The sequence below is a fragment of the Mesocricetus auratus genome, unplaced genomic scaffold (assembly GCF_017639785.1).
Source record: "Mesocricetus auratus isolate SY011 unplaced genomic scaffold, BCM_Maur_2.0 Super-Scaffold_100227, whole genome shotgun sequence".
NCBI classification, from domain to species: domain Eukaryota; kingdom Metazoa; phylum Chordata; class Mammalia; order Rodentia; family Cricetidae; genus Mesocricetus; species Mesocricetus auratus.
This window is the reverse complement of record NW_024429255.1, coordinates 1-23671: the sequence shown is the minus strand read 5'-3', so window position 1 is coordinate 23671 and position 23671 is coordinate 1. Positions and strand designations below refer to the sequence as shown.

Below are 23671 nucleotides of genomic sequence, written 5' to 3'. Positions count from 1 at the left end.
GCCAGAGGCCCCCATACACTGCCCAAGCCCCCCAACTGACACCCACATTCAGGGGGCCTAGTTCAGTCTTATGCAGGTTCCCCAGCTTCAGTCTGGAGTCCATGAGCTCCCACTTGCTCAGGTCAGCTGTTTCTGTGAGTTCACCCCAGCATGGTCTTGACCCCTCTGCTCATCATTCCTCCCTCTCTACAACTGGATTCCAGGAGTTCAGTTCAGTGCTTAACTGTGAATTTCTGCTTCTGCTTTCATCAGCTACTCAATAAAGGCTCTATAATAGCATTTAAGGTAGTCATCAATCTCATTATAGGGGAAGGGAATTTAAGGAAGCCTCTTCACTATTGTTTAGATTCTTAGTTGGGGTCATCCTTGTGGATTCCTGGGAATTTCCCTAGTGCCAGGTTTCTTCCTCTATTAAGGTATCTCTTTTCTTTGCTCTCCTTCTCTGTTCTTCCCCCCAATTTGACCTTCCTGATCCCTATTCTCCTCCTCCCTCCCCTCCTCTTTCTCCTACTTTCCTCCCCCTCCCCCATCTTCCCAATTTACTCAGGAGATTTTGTCCCTTTCCCATTGGGGGTGGGGAGTGGGCCTGTCCATGTCTCTGTTATTTATCCCTAGTGCATGAACTGGCTTTTTGGAGCCCATTCCCTATGAAGGATACCTTTCAGCCTAGATACAGGGAGGATGACCTTGGTCCTACCCCAAATGATGTGACAGAGTTTAATGATCACCCACAGGAGACCTCACCCTCTCTGAGTGGATGGGGGGAATGGGAGGACAGAAGGAAGAGGGAATGGGGATGATACGTAAAATAAGATTTGTGTGTGTGTGTGTGTGTGTGTGTGTGCGCGTGTGTTGTTGTTTTGTTTTTCGAGACAGGATTTCTCTGTATTGTTTTAGAAGCTGTCCTGGAACTTGTTCTGTAGACCAGGCTGGCCTCGAACTCAGAGACCCGCCTGCTTCTGCCTCCTGAGTGCTGGGATTAAAGGCGTGCGCCACCACCATCCAGTTAATAAGATTGTTTTCTATTTAAATTACAAAATTAATTTTAAAAAATCTTGCTTTTGCAGAGGTCCTTGTTTCAGTTCTGAACACCCATATGGTGGCTCAAAAACATTGTAATTCCAGTCCCAGAGAATATGATGTCCTCTTGTGACCTTCTTGGGTACACACATGGTATACATATATACATGCAAGCAAAACAATTCTACAATTATACACATAAAAGAATTTTCAGTACAAAAAAACTTTGTTATGTGCATCAATGTGTGTTCAGTGTGTGTATGACATGATTCAGCATCTTATTTCTAGCGATCTTACTTTGTTTTGTTTTCTGAGACAGAATCTCTCTATCCTAGAACTGACTATGAAAACCACAATGACCTTGAAATCACAAAGATCCACCTACCTATTAACTCCTGTGTGCTGGGATTTAAGGCATGGCCACCTTAATTTTTCAGGCAGGGTCTCTCAGAGCTCACTGACTGGCTATACTGACTGGCAATAAGCTCAGGGTATTGCCTTTCCTGACAACTGACTCTCACCCTGCCAGTGCTTAGATTACAGAAGCACAAGACCAGCTTTTACTTAGGTATTTGGATCCAAACTCAGGTATTCATGCTTGAATAACAGGTACATTTCCCAAACCCTGAATTTCTTTTTTAAATTTCCCTAAACCTCTCTTAACTAGCCTGACAAAAGAATACTCAATTAAGACTAGAATCTTTGCTATTTATATCTGGGTTTAAAAATAGGATCCATCAGGCACAATGTCCTAATTTATCATTAATACTAAATGGTTGACTAAAATATTGTCTGAAATGCCTGATTAAAATCTAGTCTATGACCTTCAAAATTACAACCTCCAGATACAGTAGTCTACATCTTGTTAGAATGGATCTAACTACAATTAAAGACATTCCTTTTTCCTGCCTCTTTTACTACGCAACGACCAGCCATATATAAAGAAAAATAAACACTGCAGTTAGAGATTTGAAAAAAGAGGTAGATGCTCTCAAGTGGCACTGTAGCTTTATAATGGACACATACTAGTAAATAATTTTTTCTCTCAAACTAACCTAAATTGTGCCAAGCACAGTGAATTACTTTAGACATTCTTAATAAGGTTAAACTCCATGAAGAGGCATATGAACCAAGATCTAAAAGGTATTATTTGCAATTTCAAATTTTAAAAAAGCATCTCAAGCTATTCTTAAAACAGTATCAAATAAAATCAATTTTAACTAAATAAACCCACTTACAAGTATAAAGGAGATATAAAATAAAAATAAGACTTTACCCCGTATCTGAAATAAGTACTGAGAATTAATGAGTCACTTCTAATAATTCTGAGACAATAGGTAGTACTTCAGGATTACAGATATCAATAGAGTCATCCCGATAGGTCTTCTTTTTATAGGAAATATTGCCCAAATGGAGTATTGCTGAGAGCAGAGAGAAAATCCTATGAAAATAAAAGCACAGATTAAAGTTTGCACTATACATTCTCAAAGCTCATTTCACTCCAAAATCCAAAACAAATTTACCAGTACAAGTTATGAAGTATTTAATCTTCACGAAAGAATGATAATTTGAACTAAACTTCACTATTAACTATATGTCAAGTGTTAAATTATTTACATGTAACATTACATATACAATACATATAATATTACATACAATAAAATTTGATGCATAATTCTTCCAAGAGGGCTTCTTGCTAATGCCTGAATTTGTTATAATGTTTCACAAGAGCCCGCCCTTCCTCCCTTCCTCCCTTCCTCCCTTCCTTTCTTTCTTTTTTTTTTTTTGTTTGTTTGTTTTCTGTTTTTCAAGACAGGGTTTCTCTGTAGCTTTGGAGCCTGTCTTAGAATTCACTCTGTAACCAGGCTGGCCTTGAACTCACAGAGATCCACCTGACTCTGCCTCCGGAGTGTTGGGATTAAAGGTGTGCATCAAGGCCTACCAAGCCATTCCTTTCTAAATGCTATTCTTCTGCATGTTATTTCAAAAACACTGAATAGGAATCCCCTAAAGGAAGGCTTTGGAATCCACTTTTTATCCAGTATCGTAGGAGAATTTTCATATTTAATTTAATTTTAAATGTTTTCCTATATTTACCATTGAAAAATATTATACATATGTAATTTTTAATTATGAAGCTGGTGGAATTTACTCCAAAATACAATGTCACTTACTGTGAAATGCTTTCAAATGAACCCTCTTTTATCTACTTCCCTCCTGGGCATATATACCTTCCATTCAAAACTAACTGCTCAGGCTAGAGAGATGGCTCAGAAGACCTAAGTTCAATTCCCAGTACCTACATGATAGCTTGCAACCATATGTAATTCCAGGTCCAGAGGTTCTGATGTCCTCCTCTGGCCTCCGCTGGCACCAGATATGCACATGGTGCAGACATACATGCAGGCAAACCCACCACCAATACACACATAAAAATAAATTTTAAAACCAATTTTAAAAGTAAACCCTCCACATGTACATTATATCCCATCAACCCCAGATAACTCAGGAGATACTTTCACTTGAATCTTGAACAACTTTTATCAAAATGCAGTTTTTCTTATTTAAAATAAATCACCCTAGATTCAACGTGTTGTCCTTCTCTTTACAAAAAGTTTACTGAATTGTTAACTCAAACTCCTTGTCTTTACTTTCCTATTCACTACCATTTAACATCTGCCGCAATCTTACATGTCTTATATGTCTTAGAAGTAAACAAGAACTTCTTACACACACACTTTTTTTAAAGCCCTTCAAAAGGTGCTGGAGAGATGTCTAACTCACCAGTTAAGACCACTAACTACTCTTGAAGAGGACACAAATTCAGTTCCCAGAACTCACATCATATGGTTCACAAAAGCCTGCAACTCAGCTCCAGGGAAATCAGTCACCCTCATCTGGCCTCCATGGATACCATACTCATGGGTACAAATCCACACACAGGCATATACACGTGATTAAATAAAAAATAAAGTATTTTTAAATACCCTAAATGCACATATCTATATGTCTCATTGACTTATTGCTTCCTTAGGATAAATCTAACCTATTGTGAAAACTTAACCATGAGTCTTCTTGCATTTTCATGTAATTAAGAATTTATAATAGCTGATATTTGACTTTGCAAAATTAGGAAATATCCTAATTAAAACAAACATACTGTTTCGGAACCAAATATACTTCAAGAGGTATTTTATCAATATCTAATTCACAAGCATGCTTTTTCCTGTTAATTTAAAATTAGAAAACACAAGTCAATTCCAAAGGAATAATTCATAAAAGTATTCTAAGAAAAAAAAGAAAACTAAGCAGGATAGTGGTGGTATACACCTTTAATCCCAGCACTTAGGAGGGAGAGTCAGGCAGGTATCTGTGAGTTCAAGGACAGGCTCCAAAGGTACAGAGAAACCCTGTCTCAAAAAACCAAAAAGGAAAAAAAAGAGAGAAAGGAATTCAGTATCACTAAAACATCATAAAAACTAGAAGTCAAAAAATGACCAAAATGTATGACCCACTTTTCAAAAATTGGAATATTAATGTTCACATGAATATATCATACAATTTATTTATATTATTTTATGTGCATAGGTATTTTACCTACAAGTTTGTCTATGCAACACATTCATGTAGCACCTATAAAGGCCAAAAGAGGGCAGCAGATCCCCTGGAACTGGAATTACAAATTGGTTGTGAGGGGCCATATGGTTATTGGGAATTGAACAGCCTCATCTAGAAAATCAGCCAGTGTTATTGACCTCTGAGCCATCACTCCAATTCACAGGTGTCCTTTCTTATTTCTCTCCACCTTGGGCATATATTGAGGTAAGGTCACTTGCTGAACCAGAACTTGTCATTTTTTTTTCTATTTTGGCTGTTGAGATTCCCATCGTAGCTTCCTATCCCCTGGGATCAAAGGGAGGCCATCATGCCCACCAAGCTTTTCTGATGGCATTCTGAGGATCTGAACTCCTGCCCTCATTTACTCATATCAAGCATTTCATCCAATGAGTCATCTTCTCTAGCCCTTTTAAAAGGTTTACAATTCCATTTTGTATATATTACCATCTATAAATTATATGTGGGTTTTTTTGTTGTTGTTGTTTGGTTTTTATTTGTTGACAATATTGTTATTAGGGATTGAGTCTATGGGTTTTGTGTATGCAAGGCAAGTGCTCTATCATGGAGCTACATCCACAGATCAAGACTAATACAAGAGGACACATGTAAACATGCATATAATGTTGTATATAGCCTTTCATGACTTAACACTAAAGACCACTAAAGATGTGGAAAATGAAAAACTGTTAAAAAAAAAAACTAACTGCCGGGCGTGGTGGCTCACACCTTTAATCCCAGCACGCGGGAGGCAGAGGCAGGAGGATCTCTGAGTTCGAGGCCAGGCTGGATCGTCAGCCTCCAAAACAATACAGAGAAACCCTGTCTCGTAAACCAAAAATAAATAAATAAATAAAATAACAGTTTTTAAGTTATGTCCATGGATAGGTTTTCAGGAAGCTTCATGAAGTCCCCAAATCATATGCGAATTCTTACGGATATACATTTTACCAAAGTATTTTAGCTTTCATCAGCATCTCAAAGACTATATAGCTTAAAAAGGGAGAAGAAAACACTCAAATCTTAATATAACTAAAGCAATAGTGATACCATTTATAAAAATTTTTAAAAATCAAGGAAAGTGACAGGACTAATATGGAGATAGCCAACTGTTTTCTGATGGAATCTAATACCGGCTCCACAAGAAGGAATATTGCAACTGTGGTCAAAAGTTGAGGACACTAAGGAGGTCATGGGCCCCAGTAGAAGGACCCACTACTGTTATTTTGCTAAAGACATTCTGTCAAACTGCCTTCTAAATATTTATGTTTATACCCATGTATTAGTGTTGCTCCCAATAATGGTCAAAATAGATTCTTTTTGCAGTGGGCAGTCCATACAGAGACTTATAACTGGCCCAACTACTAAGTAATCTGTCCTAAATGAGACTTCTGTATAAATCCTACAACATTCAGAAAACACCATTCAGGGTCAAAGAACGGAGAGGAGTGTTCCAAATGCTGTCTTCTGGACATTGCATGGCCAATGAATTTACCAACTCATAGAATCTATAGTAACCTGCAAAAGACTGCATAAAATCAAGCCAGCGAATAATCACAGCATGGCTAAGGGAGGGATTCATGGGGTTCCATCCCTGGCAGTGGAACTATTGGCAACAGTTGGCTATTGAAGAAGATGAAGTGCATTTTTCTTCATGGATATGGCTGCGGGTAGGCTCCATGCTTATGCAAGCAACACTAATTCTATTCAGTAGGGTATAGGAGGAAGCTGAAGATAGACATGATTAAGATACATTGTATAAAAGTATGCAATTGTCAAAGAATAAAAATGTTTTTAAAGTAACTAAGAGAAATGTCTGATACATCATGCTTTATTTTCTATTAGAAATACAAAACCGACAGTAAATGAATAAAATTCTTAAAACTCACTGTCTTCGTGTCTTGGGAAGAAATCCTACCATTTCCATGGCCAGTTGTAAGCGTTCAAAATCATGCCTCAAATCTTCTCCCTCAACTGTGAAGCAATCCTGATTAAAGCAAGAGGTGGGAGAAAATACATCAAGATTACCTATTAAAAAACCGTTCATTAATTTAGTATAAATGATTAGAACTAGGAGAATATTTATACATAGACTCATTAAGCCTCTTATCTGAGTACAGATAAGCAAAGTAAACATATCTATCCAATATTAATAGTACCTTTTTTCTCCCCTTAACGATCACCAGCACAGGATCTCAAAATGGATAAGGTAGAGAGCTGGCAGCATTTATAAAATATGTGGATACCAAGTTTGATTTTTACTTGCACTAAAAAGTTTTAGAGATTTAACACATAAGACAGTTCAAGTCCATAAGTAGATGTTAATTTATTCAACCAAATTTTAAAGTATCTATCATATGTAAGGCCTTAAATTAAAAACATACAAACACACATACAAAAAATGATAACAAATAGTATGCAGTTGAGAAGTGAAACCTAGATTTATATAATATAAAGAAAATAGTAACAAAACCAAATAAATACACACATCATAGTCTTCAACAAGAAAAAAGGATTATGTCAAAATAGAAGACCCCTCAAAAAATACATGTCACATAGATCAATAAAAGTAGTTGCTGAAGGACTAGAAAGATCACTCAGCTCCTAAGAATAATTGCTGCTCTTCAAGAAGACCCAAGTTAGTTCCTAGCACTATCAAACAATCACCAATAACTACAGTGCCAAGGTACCTACTGCCCCCTTTTGGCCTTCATGAGCAGAGATATACATGTGACATACATCTGGTGGGGAATGTTCTTCTGTATATGTTTGTCTTATTGATTGATGAATAAAACACTGATTAGCCAGGCAGGATTATAGGTAGGTCTAGGACACATGGAGGATTCTAGGAAATGTAGGCAGAGAGGAGTCATCATGTGATCCCAGGAAGTGATATAGCTGGGCAGAACCTTCCATTAGCTAACCATAGAGGTATAGAGGTCTATAAAGACAGGCAGGAAGTGATGTAGCTAAGCAGAATCAGTGTATAAGCAGGGACAATTCTATTCTCTGTGTAAAGGCAGAGTCAGTCATCATGTAGGATGCCAGAGGAGTAACATGTCTCTGGACATTTCTCCGGTAAGATAAGGCCATGTGGAAATACTTAGACATAGAAATAGGTTAGTAATTAAGACACATCTAGCCAATAAGAAGCCCTTGTCAACGGCCAACAGATTTATAACTAATATAGTGTCTTATGTGTTATTTGGGGACTGAAGTGGCAGCGGGGCCTGGCCAGGTCCAGAAAACATACATCCACATAAACACACACACACACACACACACACACACAAACAATAAAAATTAGTTGTTGAGGGATAACAAGATAATTCAGTGGGAAAAGCACCTATTGTTCAAGCCTGATGAAGCTGAGTTCAATACCCAGAAACTACATGAACGGAGAAAAAGAGAACTGATGACTCCAAGAAGTTGTCCTCTGACCCACACATATACACCTGACACTTTCATGGAGTGCTTGCTACACTTGCAGATAACTGGAGTTCAGTTCCCAGCACTCACATTGGACAGCTCACAACTGACTGTAACTCCAGCTCTGGAAAAATCTTCCAACTTAAGCAAGTATTCGCTTGCACAAACAGGAAGACACACATACACACATGTACACATAAATGAAAATAAATCTCATAAAAATCAAAAAATAATATATAGTTATTTTTTTGTCTAGACATGGTAGCATATTCCTATAATCCCACTACTCCAGATACAGAGGATGGAGAATAATAAACTCTATGCCAGCCTGAACTGCAGATCAAGATCCCATCTCAAAAAACATTAAACAAAACAACCAACCAATGAAATGTTTTTAGTGTAACCTTTGCATTTCAGTTCACAAAATAGTCAACAATAACATCATCATATATACAATCCATTTACATAGTCACACACCACTTTATAGTGAGACTGTCAAAAACATCTCAAACTTCAAATTACTTTTTAATGCCTATCTTCCTAGGGAATTATTCAGTGGACAAACAACTGATCTGTTTTATTCATCACAAACTGTAAGCATCAAGTCAATGTCAAGATCAAATTACTTAAGTAAATGTGGAGAAAAGGTTAAAAATAAAAACAGAAACTACCAAATAATCAGACCCTGACTACTTAGAACCTGATTCAAGTAGCCCCATGATGCCTTATGAAAATATTTAGTCTAACTCCTAATGGTCTTTGCCACCTTACAACAAATAGTCAATCTAAAGACACCAGATGCATATAATTTACTATTTAACAAAATAGTAAAAATAGGTGTCTATTTACTAACATATAGAACCTACATTCTCAGAGGACAGTTATCATGCAGAGACTGTCTCTTACAGCAATGTCAATTTTCTGAATAAATCTTTTCTGTGTCTATTCTGGTCTATAAATACTTTCACTCCCAGAACTTCATGCACAATTACTGAGTTACCTACTGAATTGAATAACCTTAAAATAAAAGTGCTTCAGTCCTGCAGTAGTAGTGCATGCCTTTAATCCCAGCACTTGGGAGGTAGAAATGTGCGGGTCTCAAGGACAGCCTGGTCTACAAGAGCTAGTTCCAGAACAGCCTCCAAAGCCACAAAGAAACTCTCGAAAAAAAACAAAAATAAATAAGTAAAGTGCTTCTTCATTTTTAAAGTATTTACAGAGTAAATGTATTTATTAAAAACTTACTAGAAGCCAGGCGGTGGTGGCGCACGCCTTTAATCCCAGCCCTCAGGAGGCAGAGGCAGGCGAACCTCTGTGAGTTCGAGGCTGGGCTGGACCGACAGCCTCCAAAACAATACAGAGAAACCCTGTCTCGTAAAAAACAAAAAAAAAACAAAAAAAAAAACAAAAAAAAACCTTACTAGAGTAGGGCGTTGGTGGTGGCACATGCCTTTAATACCAGCACTCGGGGAGGCAGAGGCAGGCGGTTCTCTGTGAGTTCAAGGCCAGCCTGGTCTGCAAAGCTAGTTACAGGACAGCTTCCAAAACAATACAGAGAAACCTTGTCTCGAAAAACCACAAAAAAAACCATACTAGATTATGGTTTTGTGATTATATCTTGAAATAAAGTCTAAAATTCAGGATTTGAGTTTAGAAGGCTAACATTTTTTTAATTCTCCATGTAAAAAGGTACATATTCACACTCTAAAAGTTTAAATTTGCTGCAAAGAAACACATTCATCAGATTTTCTGAGTACAAATTTTTGTAATTAACTTTTAGATGCATTCTATACAAATGTCAAAGTCTTCCCAAAACAACTTTTAATTTTCTTTGACCTACAATAAAGTCATTTGTACTTCGTTGTTTTTAAGCAAACAATGAATGTTTTCTATGGGGATTCTACTTTTTAAACTTTAGATATATGTGTTTCATTTAGAATAACTTCAGAGGTTGGGTACCTACTAAATTCCAGGAAGTGGTAGGGAGGGCTCTTCCAAGGAAGGAAAACCAGAACATTATGTTACAAAGAAGTACCAGAGAAACTAGAATAGGAGGATTAAATGGTGAGATAAACAGGAGGGCAGAGTAAAAGAGAGAATATGGGAATGAACAACTAACACTAAAAGTCCTTTAAAATGCCATATGGAAATATACTACCTGTATAAATTTGCATATACATATATGAAAGGAATTTAAATGGAAAAGAGTCACATAATGGGGGAGACAATGCCCCCAACTAGACATCTTTTTAGGGTTTTTGTTTTGGTTTGGTTTTAGTTTTTTGAGACAGGGTTTCTCTGTGCAGCTTTAGAGTTTGTCCTGGATGGAACTCCCTCTGTAACCCAGGTTAGACTCCAACTCACAGAGACCCACCTACTTCTGTCTCCCAAGTGCTTGCATTAAAGGTATGCACCACCACCACCAGGCCCAAGTAGACATCTTAAGTACCAAGTAAAACTACCAGTTCCAGGAATGAGTTACATCTGTTGAGCTGACCAAAGGGGGTCCCATAGAAATTCCTCCCAAACATCCCAGGCTATTTGTCAAGGCTATTGATTACCCTTTACAACCTCAAGACAAAGCCATGCTTATTTATAACACCAGTCATAGAAAAATCAAGCTGGTGCCCCATTAGAAGCTTCATCCCTACTAGAATTCATGGTGCTGGAAGGCACTCTGCACACTACAGGAAGAGAAAAGTTATCATCAATATTACCCATCTACAAACTCTGTAACCTACAACAGTGAAATGCCTGCAAGATATACTGGTGCAATAGGGGCACAAATGTTATAAGAGCAACTAATCACTTCTTGATTGAATTTAAGACCAATTTCATGAGCTAGAATATCTATACCTGACACTGTTAATGTGTCCAAGAACCTGAGACTACATAGGTTATGGTGCTAGCTAAAGCAGCAGTTCGTGCAAGACCCCTTTGGAGGTCAAACAACCCTTTCACAAGGGTTGCCTAAGACCATCCTGCAGATCAGATATTTATATTGAAAATCATTAACAGTAGCAAAATTACAGTTATGAAATAGTGACAAAAAATAATTTTATGTTTAGGGGTCACTGTGACATAAGGAACTGTATTAAAGGGTTACAGAATTAGAAGGCTGAAAAATCACTGTACTAAAGGAACATACCAATAAAATGATTTCTAAAGACATATTGCTTCATCATACATAGAACAAATGGTGTAATAATCCTATTTTGTTTTTTTAATACTAGTCATGTAAGTTGAATAACTCATAGGAAGATGAGGTTTAATTTATTTTTTAAATGCACCATGAGGAAAATCTAATAAGAAAGGATAAACTACAAGATCCACAGATTTTTAAATTCACTTGAAAGAAAAAGAATCATGAGCTAGATATGGTGATGAATACCTTTAATCTCAGAGGATGATCTCTGAGTGTGAGGCCAGCCTGGTCTACAGCTCTAGGACAGCCAGAACTAAACAAAGATATCTTGTTTCTAAATAAATAAATTGTACGCTAAGCAAATTTCAGGCTATAATTATTTGAAATATAATAACCAAGACTAACAGTACTGAAAGAAGTAGTAAGGACTGGAAATTATGGGGGGTAGTATTTCAGTACGTATAATATTTGCCCTGCAAGCATGAGGACTTGAGTTTAATCTCTAGAGCTGGGCATGATGGCATGTGTCACTAGGAAGACAGGCAAAGGTGGCTCCTCGCTGGCCAGCCAGTTTAACCTACTTGCAAGTAACAGGGCCAGTGAAAGGCACTGTCTTAAAATAAGGGAACAAATAAATGTAGACAGCACCTGAGAAGCATTGTCTGGCCTCCATACATGTACACTGCACACAAACACACAAAAACAGGCACACACACAAAATAGGAAATTATAGCTACAAAATTCTTTTTAAACAGGTATTCTGGCAGCAACTGTAGAAATTACACCCCCCAGCACTTAAGTGTTCTGTATGCTATCAAATTTTTATGCATATTGCCAAGTTTAATACAAAGTGTAAAGATCATTTTTGAAGGGTTTTTATTGTTGATTGTTTGGCCTTTTGGGAGGGTTGGGGTGGACATTTTTTAGAATTTTACTATGTAGCTCAGCTGGCTCAAATTTGCTAACTTCAGATACTTGAGATACTCCTGCCTCAACCTTTCTGAAGGCCAGATTACAGCTCTGGGACTCTTTTGGTCTTTTTTGAGGCAGAGTCTTGCTGTATGACCCAAAGTGCAAGAATATAAGCATGCTGAAGTGACCAAAGGCAGCTGTTCTCTGAAGTAGATAGCAGGAATAATAGGATTAAGGTAGAGGCAGGTAGGTAGGAAGGAAGGAAGGAAGGAAGGAAGATCAAAGGGAAATAAAAGAGAATTAAGTGACCTTCCAAAGGTTTCAAAATTAGTAAGTGAATGAACTAGTATGGGGTCAAGCCAACCAACCTCAAATTCTTAAACATTACTTTAACTTCGAACAAATAGAGCCCAATCCACAGTTCCACAGCCAAGACTGAACAAGTAATCAATCACAATTGCAGTGAGTTTGTAGTGGCCTACCTGCTTTCAAAAGAGGCATGATCAGATAGATCAGAATAATTCTTTGTTTTGTTTTTTAAAGATTTTTTTATTTATTACATATACAGTGTTCTACCAGAAGAGGGCACCAGATTGAATTGTAGATAGTTGTAAGCCACCATGTGGTTGCTGGGAATTGAACTCAGGACCTCTGGAAGAGCAGTCAGTGCTCTTAACCTCTGAGCCATCTCTCCAGCCCCAGAATAATTCTTTGGAATAAAATAAATTATACGTTTTCTATTACAATTTATCAAGAACCTAAAAACTAAAATGTCTATTTCCAAAAATATTAAATCTGAAACCAATCACTTCTTGATTATGAAATGGTAATATAACTCAACTTTGTCTGGAGGAAAAAAAACTAGTACCCACACATGCTAATGCTTCAAACTCTAGCATATGCAAATTTTGCAATCAGTATTGCTTGTAATAACATGCAATGCTGAAATTATTTACAGTAAGGATTAAGACATGTTATATTTTTAGGAAGACAACTTAAGAATTTAACTACTAGTTAATAAACATGGCTAGATATATCTATGCTTTCATCCTTTAATAAGTGACATAACTATAGATTGAAAGAAAAGCTTTTTGTCATTTTACAGTTAAAAGTTCATACATAAAATAAAACAGCTTAAAATAGTCATTTCCAACTATATATGTCTTATATAAGTTAATTTAAAACCTCCAAGTCTTTTTTTAAGGTTTTCTTGTCTGTGCAATGTCCATGTGCCTGTGTTTAGGTACGTACACATGAATATAGGGGCCTTCAGAGACCAAAAGAGGACATAGGATCTCCTGAAACTAGAGTAGTAAGTACCAGACATGGGTGCTAGGAACTAAGCCATGGTCCTCTGCAGCAGCACAAAGTGCTCCTGACCTCTGAACCATCTCTCTAGTTTGTAAGAATTTCAATAATTTAGCAGCAATTTAAGGCAAAAGTTTTAGTTTCTTTTACTGGTTAAAAAAATCAGAGGAAAAAAAGCCCAGATATTCATTATATGAAAAATTAACCCCTGATACAGGGAGCATATAATTACACATACAGGTCAGAGGTTGACATCAGGTGATGTCCTCTATCACACTCCACCTCATTTATTTGTGACAGGGTCTCAGCTAGAATGTCTAGCCAGAGAGAACCTGAGATCTGTCTTTATACACCTGACCTGCACCACACCCAGCTTTTATATAGTACTAATAATGTAAACTCGAGCGTTTAGGCTTGTGCAAGAAGTATTTCCTCCAACGACCTATGTCCATAACTCCTAAAAAGTATTTTTATTTTACTCATATGTGCATATATGTGTGGATATTGGGGGGGCGCTCAGAGGCCAAAAGAGGCACTACATCACCTGGAGCTGGAGTTACAGACAAGTTGTAAGACACTTGACATTAAGCTCTGAGAACCAAATTCCCATCCTCCGGAGAAGCAGCAAGTACTCTGAATTATTAAGCTATCTCTCTAGCTCCCTAAAAAGTAAGTTTAAGAAGTATCAAGCTAAGGATGAAGCTTAATGGTACAGAGTGTGGACAGCAGTCACAATGCACCAAAACAAAACAATAACAACCACAAAGGAAAAAAATTCTAAAGTTGAAACAGCCACTTCAGTGCTAGGTAATCAGAGATGTAATCAATTTACTGTTTATGTTAAATGAAGATCATACATCAGGGTTAATACAAAAATAGTAAATTGGTCTATAAGCAACAAACACATAAGTGAATATTAGATATAAATTAGCAAAGGATAACCAGCCTACAGTCTATAACCCCAGAGAAGCTAATTAACAAGGATGACCCTAAGAGAGACATGTAAGGATCCCCCTGGAAAGGGGAAATAGAGAAGATCTCCTGAGTAAATCTGGAGCATGGGGGAGGGGGGAAGAGCATGAGGGAACATGATGGTCCAGTTGGGGGAAGGACAGAGAGAGAAAGCAAGGAAAGAAATAATCTTGATAGAAAGAGCCATTATAGGGTCAGTGAGAAACCTGGCACTAGGGAAATTGCCAGGAATACACAAGGATGACCCCAGCTAAGACTCTAAGCAATAATGGAGAGTGTGCCTGAACTGCCTTCCCCTATAATCAGACTGAGGACTACCTTGTTATCTTAGAACCTTCATCCAGTAATTGATGGAAGCAAATGCATAGATCCACAACTAACCACTAGGCCGAGCTCTCAGAGTCCAGGTAAAGAAAGGGAGGAGTGATAATATGAGCAAAGGGGTCAAGACCATGATAGGGAAACCCACAGAAACAGCTGACCTGAGCTAGTTGGAGCTCACTGGCTCAGGAATGACAGCTGGGGAACCCATACAGGACTGAACGAGGCCCCCTCTGAATGTGGGTGACAGTTGTGTAGCTTGGAGAGTTTATGGGGCTACTGGCAGTGGGACCAGGATCTAACCCTAGTACATGTACTGGCTTTTTGGAGCCCATTCCCTATAGAGGGATACCTTTCAGCCTAGATACAAGGGAGAGGGCTGGTCCTGCCTCAACATGATGTGACAGACTTTGTTGACTTCCCATGGGAGACCTTATTCTCTCTGAGGAGTGAGTGGGAAGTGGGATGGGGGAAGATGGAGGGAGCAGGAGAAGAGGAGGGAGGGGGAACTGGGATTGGTATATAAAAAAAAAGATTGTTTTAAAAAAAAGTAACTAAAAACTAGTGATCCTCTTTCCTAACCCTGTTGGTATATCAGCTCATCTTCATGCTGACTGATAAAGATGAATGTGAATAAGCAATATGAAGTCCCTTTAACAGGAACAAAAATATTTAGGTACTTGTACTGACTGGCTCGGAATCATAGCAATAATCATCCCAGCTCTGTCTGAGGGGTTTCTTTGTTATCTGAAAGTAAGGCACAGTAGTTAGGCAGAAGTTATTAGGTAGGAATTATATTTCTGTAATGATCTGAGATGCAGTATCCAAAAGAAAGACTACTGTCCAAAGAACAGTTATTTTGCATGGCACCATATACTAATAAAAACTAAATAAATATTCAGATTCTGGGAGATCGTATATTATTCTATTCAACTTATACATGCCATTGCCCAGTGGTTCTGATATTTGTATTAACCACTAAGTTCATTATCCTGTAAGTACTAACATTATGTTTGTATGCTATAACCACTCATTACATAAAGACTCAGAACTGTAAGGTTCTGAGTCAGTAAAAATCATACGCTCATTTATAAGTAATTACCACCTGTTTAAAGAAAATAATCACTCAAGAGATGAATTAGTAATTCTTTAAAATATACTTAATTTTGTACAGTAAAAGTTTCTAGCATTCAAACAAAGTGATGTAACTTCTAAGTTCTTGGTCTACTAACACAAAGTTAAGGTAGTTTATATTAATATGAAGTTTTAAAATTTAAAAATACCAGGTAGAATATACTGTACATTTGAAGAAAAGTCCATGGTATTACTATTGTCATGTATATAATTATGTTAATATATAATTTTGATGTACTCAAGCATAAATTAAATGGAAAAAAATTCCTTTTGAGGTTATTTTTCATTGCCATAAAGGACTTTTCTCCATAAATATTATATTTTTCCTCAAAGAAAAATGAGAAATTGCTTTATTCTTCAATGATCTAATATAGTAACAATTCAACTAATAATTAGATTTGGAATTTTAATGAGGAATAAAAATAGAGAAATGAATATCATGAAAAGTTGTGAAGATCACTCCTTGTTATGGAAGTTTAAGGCTGAATTCTGATTTTTGTTTGTTTTGTTTTAGAAGCAGGGTTTCTCTGTAGCGCTGGAGGCTGTCCTGGAACTTAATCAGAAGACCAGGGTGGCCTGGAACTCACAGAGATCCACCTGCCTCTTCCTCCCAAGTGCTGGGATTAAAGCTCTGGAAGCTGTCCCTGGAACTCAATCAGAAGACCAAGCTGGCCTGGAACTCACAGAGATCCACATGCCTCTTCCTCCTAAGTGCTGGGATTAAAGCTCTGGAGGCTGTCCTGGAACTCAATCAGATGATCAGGCTGGCCTGGAACTCACAGAGATCCACCTGCCTTTTCCTCCCAAGTGCTGGGATTAAAGGTATATGCCACCACCACCCGGCTTGAATTCTGAATTTTATATATATATTCTCTAAATCATTTGCCTTTGAGGAATTCCATATTGACACTTTGTTCTGTTTTGTTTTTAACACAGAAACTCACAGTTGCCCTGGAATCCACTATATAGATCAAATGGCCTCAACATCATGGTATCCTCCTCCTGCCTCAGCTTCCCAAATTCTGGGATTACAAAAATGAGCCACTATGCTTGGGCTTCCAATAGAATGTTTAAGAGAGCTGTTCACTAAATTATACAGTAATACTCTGTGTTAGTATCATAGCATGCAGACATATGTGCACTAGACTGCAAAACATGCAAATCAAGTTTGAAGCAATCTCTCTGCAATAGGTAAGCATTAATTACCAATTACACTTAACATCCTGGAGTATATAAAAGTATGTCACAACAAAAAGAATGTAACATTTTTCTGATAAGAAAAGTACCATGAAACAGTTTAATATTCTTAAAAGAATCTCACAAAATGTATAGAAAGCATATTTAATTTTTTACCATTATACAAAGGAGATAATCTTTTAAATTTGGAAGTTACATCATTTAAACTTTAGACTACCTACATAAAGGCACTGGTTAATATCCATTATCTAACTTGAGGAAAAAAAGCACTAAAAAACTTTTTCAGTAACTAAAATCTAATTATTACCTACATTTCAAAATGCTTTCCGTGAACTCTCACCTGATTGAGATAATGATACTCCTCAGGCTCTTTAAGGTGGAATGCTAACCTCTCTTCTTCACTTGCTCCTGCCAGGAGGTAATAGAATACATGATAGTTCCTGTTGGGAACAAAGCATATAATGAACATGACTAAACTGGTTTGTTTGTTTTGTTTTGATTTTAAAGAACACATTGCTTAGTAAAATGTTTTATTTACTTCAATTTTTAGGCGATGTGACAAATTCAACAATATGCTATAAAATAGAATGCAGAATACAAAAGGGGAAGCAGTAAAATGAGAAAGTAGGGGCTTTCAAAAATTGTCTTCTCTAACACCAATGAGAAAAAAATTCACAAATTTGCTTGAATTACTCTTTCAGAGCTCCAAAATTAATCAAGAGCTTGCAACTAATTAAATCCAGTGAGGTATTTACCAACTGCACCTAACACTATCTATAGAATACAAGAGTATATACACCTTCTCAAGTTGACATGAAGCATTACTAGACAGTAAAACAAGCTGAACATAGTCTAATGAAATCTAACCACTGTGAAATGAGATTAAAATGAATGCTGGAAATTCCCCAAATTCAAAACTATATGACCAGATGTGGAGGCTTATGATATAATCCCAGCACTCAGGAAGCTGAGACAAAGAACTCAAATCAAGCCTGGGCTATACAGTTAGTTCCAAATCAGCCTGTGCTAAACCAAAACCCTGTGTTTCAAAAAACTAAATTACCAAGGACAACAAAGAGAAAAAAAAGGAAGAAAGAAAAACAAGGCAGGTAAAGGAATAAACACAACAAGCAAAAGAAAAACAATAACAAGTACTAGAGAAGAAATAAATAGAATAGTGAACAATATAAACGGAGTACATCAATGAAATTTTAAAGACTGATTCTCTGAAAACATGTACAAAATTAACAAATCTTTATTTCAACTGATAAAAACAGACTGGTTCAAGGCCAGGATGAGGGAGGAGAAACAGAACAGGTAAAATTACAAAAGTAAGAAAAACTATGACACAGTATTATTTATTATCAAATTAAGATAACCCACATAAAGTGAACAATTTCTAGAAAAATACAAGCTACCAGACTCAACTAAAAAACAAACTCCAAACAACTCTATAGCCACCAAAGTATTTAAATTAGCAAACATAACTTTTTCGAGTAAAAACCCAGAACCAAATGACTATGCTAGTAAATTCTACCAGACAGTTAAGGTTACTCAATCTTTCAGAAGTTTTTCTAAGAAATTACAGCAAGGACTAGCTTTCATCTCATTCTAAGGAACTATAAATTAGACCAAAAAAGGAAAACCTTAGAGCAATGGCTCTCAACCTTCCTAATGCTAAGAACCTTTATTACAGTTCCTCATGTTGTACTGACCCCCAACCATAAAATTATTTTCACTGCTACTTCATAACTGTAATTTTGTTACTCTTATGAATCATAATGCAAATATCTGTGTTTTCTGATGGTCTTAGGAAACCCCCGTGGATGGTCTTAGGTGACCCCTGAGAAAGGGCCATTCGACCCTCAAAGGAGTCATGCATATGACCCACGGTTTGAGAACAACTGCCTTACAGCATTATATGCTATGACTACATACAGAAAAAAATCCACACTAAAATCACAGCAAAACAAATCCTGCAACACATACTACAGAGAATACATACATGCACTTGTCAAAGCAATCAAAATAATAATGTAAACTCTGTATTGTCACTTCCAATTCATTCTATAACCCAAGAAATCAAGATTATATCCCCACTACTCCATTATATGTTCAAAAAACCTCACTGATTACTTATAGTGGGAACTGAGCCAGAACTTTGTGCATGTGTTCTACTGAGTATACGTATAGCCTTCTCTCTAGGCATTCAAATATCTCTAATAAGGAACTTCTCTTATTTCTGCTACACACACACACACGCATACACACACACACACACACACACACACACACAAGCACTAAATTTTTAATCTAATCCTGTCAATTCATTTTCATTATGTAGTCAGTCATTAATTACTGAACTTTATTACATATAAGGACCATGTTAATCACATTAAAAATATTCTTTCAAGGCTAGATATGGTGTCCTACACCTTTATTTCCAGCATTCGGGAAGCAGAGGTAGGCAAACTGATGTGCATCTAAGGCCAAGCTGGTCTGCATAAGAGTTCCAAGACAGCGAAGGCTGTATAGCAAGACCCTTTCTTAGATAGATGACATATAGATAAATTTTAAAGGATTAAAAAATAGAAAACCTGTTATTTCATTTAGGCCTTGAAAGACACAGAAAGATTTTTAGTACATAAGAAGAAAAGTGAGAGAGGGAACTGGGATTGACATGTAAAAGAAGCTTGTTTCTAATTTAAATAAAAAAAAGGGGGGGAAGGTGATAAAGAGTAACAGCTCTGCATACCTAATAGAAGTGTTCCAACTGCCTTTAAAAGAAAAATAGCATTCTGCCCAAAAAAGAAATAGTAGCTACTTATAAAAATTATGCATGATATACAGTGAATTAGGGTTGCAGTATACAAAGAATCTAAAAGGGAATCTGTATGATGCAATAAATTTGATGTAATTATACAAATAAAAATATATACCGTTCATTATGCTCTTGGTAAACAAGTCTAGATTTCTCCAGTAGGTATTTTTCAACATAAGCCCTGGAAGAAAATAAAATTGGTTGATACAAATAATAACAACTGATTTAGATAACTAATAAAGTTTAATATATGGCAGATTATTTAGACAGATTATTTAGACAGAACATTCTCCAGATGACAGCATTTATCATTATAATTGTTACAGATATTAGCATTATCCATGTTAAATTCTAAAACACCTACTTATGTAACCAAATGGCTAGAAAAATAAGATAAGCAGGTGAACTGTATCAAGTAAATACACAATAGAACCCTATTTCAAAAAATAAAAACAAAACCAAAATCATACACTAGTAATCAGCAACACAACTACCTTATGAATATGAATCCACGTCGGATTTCACTACAAAGGCTAACTTTTCCAGAAAATCAAAAGAGAAAACTGCAGTATTAATATATCTCAGAAGGAAGACATGTTTATCCACATAGATCCCAAAAACATCTTTAATAACATTTAATAAGTAATACTAACATAAACAAGACAATTAAAATCCATGCTGAAATAGTTAATACAATAAAAGTTTTTTAACAAAAGTTTTTCTTAATGAATGCTATTGACACAAAAAGCAAAAGTAGTATTGCAGTAGTATTTGTAATGGCTTGGCTTCTACATATCCCCCACAAAGGCCTATAGGCTAAAGACTAAATCATCAGTCTATAGTGCTAGTAGGAAGGAGACTGGGTCTCAGTGGAAGAAAATTAGGTAATTAAAGTGTATCCTTAAGGGGATATTGACTCATCCCTCTCCTCCCTCTTCTTTGCTTGCTTTCTAGCCACCATGTGGTTATCACCATGAGGTCTGTCCCACAGTCCCAGCAATGGTACCAAAGGACCACAAACAACAGAGCCAATCAATCATGGGTCTATACTTCTGCAATTGGAAAACAAAATATAATCTTTCCTCTTTATCTTTGATATAATGTCACAGCAATGGAAAGTTGACTTAGTTAACATTTCCCATTGCTGAGGCAGAATCCCTTACAGAAAAAGAGAAAAAAAGGAAGAAAGAAACTATAGAAGGGATGACCTCATTTTAACTCATGGTTCAGGATACAGTCCATCATGACAAAGTGGCTCAGTTCATGGCAGTGGGAGTTTACAGCAGTTTGTTTCTGTTCTCAACAGAACCAGAAGCAGAGAACAAGAGCCAAGAGTGGGGCTAGGATAATATGCCTTGAGCAATCAGGTCAAACAAGAGTAAAGTACAAACCATCCAGGTACTACATGAAAAACAATAAAAATATGTAATATAAAATATAATGTAAAAGAAAAATCACACTCATAACTTAAAAATAAACTCAATCAAATATATAAAAACATTTAAGTACTCTTAAAAGTACAAAGACATTATCTCTAAAATAATCATAAGTTTAAACACTAAATCAATGAAAGCAGGCAGAAGCTACAGAGGAACCTTAAGTACACAATTAACTTAAGTACACAAGAATCCAACTTGAAAAGGCTACATACAGTATGGTTCCAATTGTTTATCTTGGAAAAGGTGATATGGAGATAGTAAAAGATCACTAGTTACCAAGACCTGAAAGGTAGCAGAGCTGAATAAGACAAACACAAAGATTTTTAGCACAGTAAAACTATGCTGAAATACTAAAATGGAGACTGTAAATAGCATCTCTACATTTCTCTAAGCCAACAAGATGTATAACTCAATTAGCAAACTTTAGTACAAGTTATGGACCTCACAATAAAAATACAGCAAGAACACTATCATCAGTTGTAACAAACAAACCATACTAACACAGAGATGCTTGTAGAAGAAACAATACTGGAAGAGATGTAAATGATACATAGGAACTCTCTGTAACTCTTGTTTCCTTCTGCTATAAATCTGAAACTGGTCAAAAGAATACTGTCGTCCAAGGACACTGCATGCACATGGTATACACATACACAGAAAATAAAACAGATCTTAGTGTGTGTGTGTGTGTGTGTGTACCAAACATGTATGCATATACTTAATATATATACATGTATGTTTGTATGTACCAAAATATACTGCTTGTAAGTAGCAATACTTACCCAAGTACAGTGCCTGTTTCTTGGTAATTTACTTGAATAAACTTGCCAAAACGACTTGAATTGTTATTATGAGCTGTCTTTGCATTTCCAAAGGCCTGTCAAAATAAATATTGTTTTTATTCAGAAGTAATTTTTTGTTGTTGTTGTTTTGTTTGTTTTTCGAGACAGGGTTTCTCTGTATTATTTTGAAGACTATCCTCGAACTCGATCTGTAGACCAGGCTGGCCTCGAACTCACAGAGATCTGCCTGCCTCTGCCTCCCGAGTGCTGGGATTAAAACAGTGCACCACCAATGCCTGGCTTAGAAGTAATTTTTAAACATTGCTTAAATACTAGAGAAAAACAGTAGGGCAATTTACATGTTTAGAATCATTCATATTTGAGGTAGAATAAAACAATGAAAAGGCTTAACAAAAAAACAAGCAGATTTTTACCTTATACTAATTCTATAAAATGAATCTCAATTTTTAGAACCTAGCCTACAGTATTAAAAAAAATAACTCAATTGTTAAGAGCACATGCTGTGCAAGCATGATCTGAATTCCAATAACAACATCCCTATAAAAAACCCAGGGTGGTGATGCACAGCACCTGTAACATCAACTCAATAAACAGAGAGAAGGAAGGCTGAGGTTTGTTGGACATTCAACTAGTTCCAGATTTAGTAAAAGACCATATCTCAAGGAGTAAGGTGGAGAGTGACAGTACAGAACAATGTCCTCGTCTGAATTCCACTTCTGTGTCACAAAAGATTCCTGTAACTACACACAATTTTGCATAGAATACACACATTCATACATATAACGATTATTAAAATAAAAACATGTTTCTTTAATGAAAACCCTGGCAACTTCACAGTCACAGGAGCCATAGTAACAGCCACATCTACCCAGGAGGCCAAGATAATACTGATGGCATAAATCACCACAGGACTAAATTCAAGAAACATCGTCAGGTAACTTTTAGTGGCGTTTAACACTTAGGAACCAGAGTTTCTGCCTAACTGCCAATCTTGGGAAACTGTGGCCATTGGTCAGTAAGCTGATAGGGGTAAAAACAAGACTGGGGCTGCCCCATAACAAATGTGATATTGCATGAGCAATCTGACATCATGAAGACCAAATACTTATGCAAAAGAGCTGAGGAGAAAATTAAGGATGTGGGTGGGTTTATTTTTTGGGAGAGGGGAGGTAAAGTGTGCTGGTGGCTTGAAGCCACACAAAAAGGTTCATTAATTAATACTAACAAATTCTTTAAAAAAAAACGGGGCTGGAGAGATGGCTCAAAGGTTAAGAGCACTGACTGATCTTCCAGAGGTCCTGAGTTCAATTCCCAGCAACCACATGGTGGCTCACAAGCATCTACAATTCAATCTGGTGTCCTCTTCTGGAAAAAAACACTGTATGTATAATAAATAAATAAATCTTTAAAAAAAAACGACTAATCTCATGTCAAGATTTCTTTACATTCCAGAGACAGCCGACTTCTTCTTTCCCTCCCCCCCACCTTTGGTTTTTTGAGACAGGATTTCTCTGTGGCTTTGGAGACTGTCCTGAACTAGCTCCTGTAGACCAGG

The 23671-nt window shown here is 36.6% G+C and overlaps 1 protein-coding gene across 1 annotated transcript in view; it reads right to left on the bottom strand.

The window, feature by feature from the left end:
* LOC121136466 (unconventional myosin-IXa-like) overlaps window positions 1–22190 on the bottom strand; it is a gene marked incomplete at its 5' end in the record, with an annotated part of 143501 nt that extends 121311 nt beyond the window's left edge. The window contains 6 exon segments of the mRNA XM_040736944.1: window positions 2335–2461; window positions 6525–6622; window positions 15413–15469; window positions 17394–17493; window positions 19993–20055; window positions 22096–22190. Coding sequence (XP_040592878.1) covers window positions 2335–2461; window positions 6525–6622; window positions 15413–15469; window positions 17394–17493; window positions 19993–20055; window positions 22096–22190 — 540 coding nt within the window.
* Between the last annotated feature and the right edge of the window lie 1481 nt (window positions 22191–23671).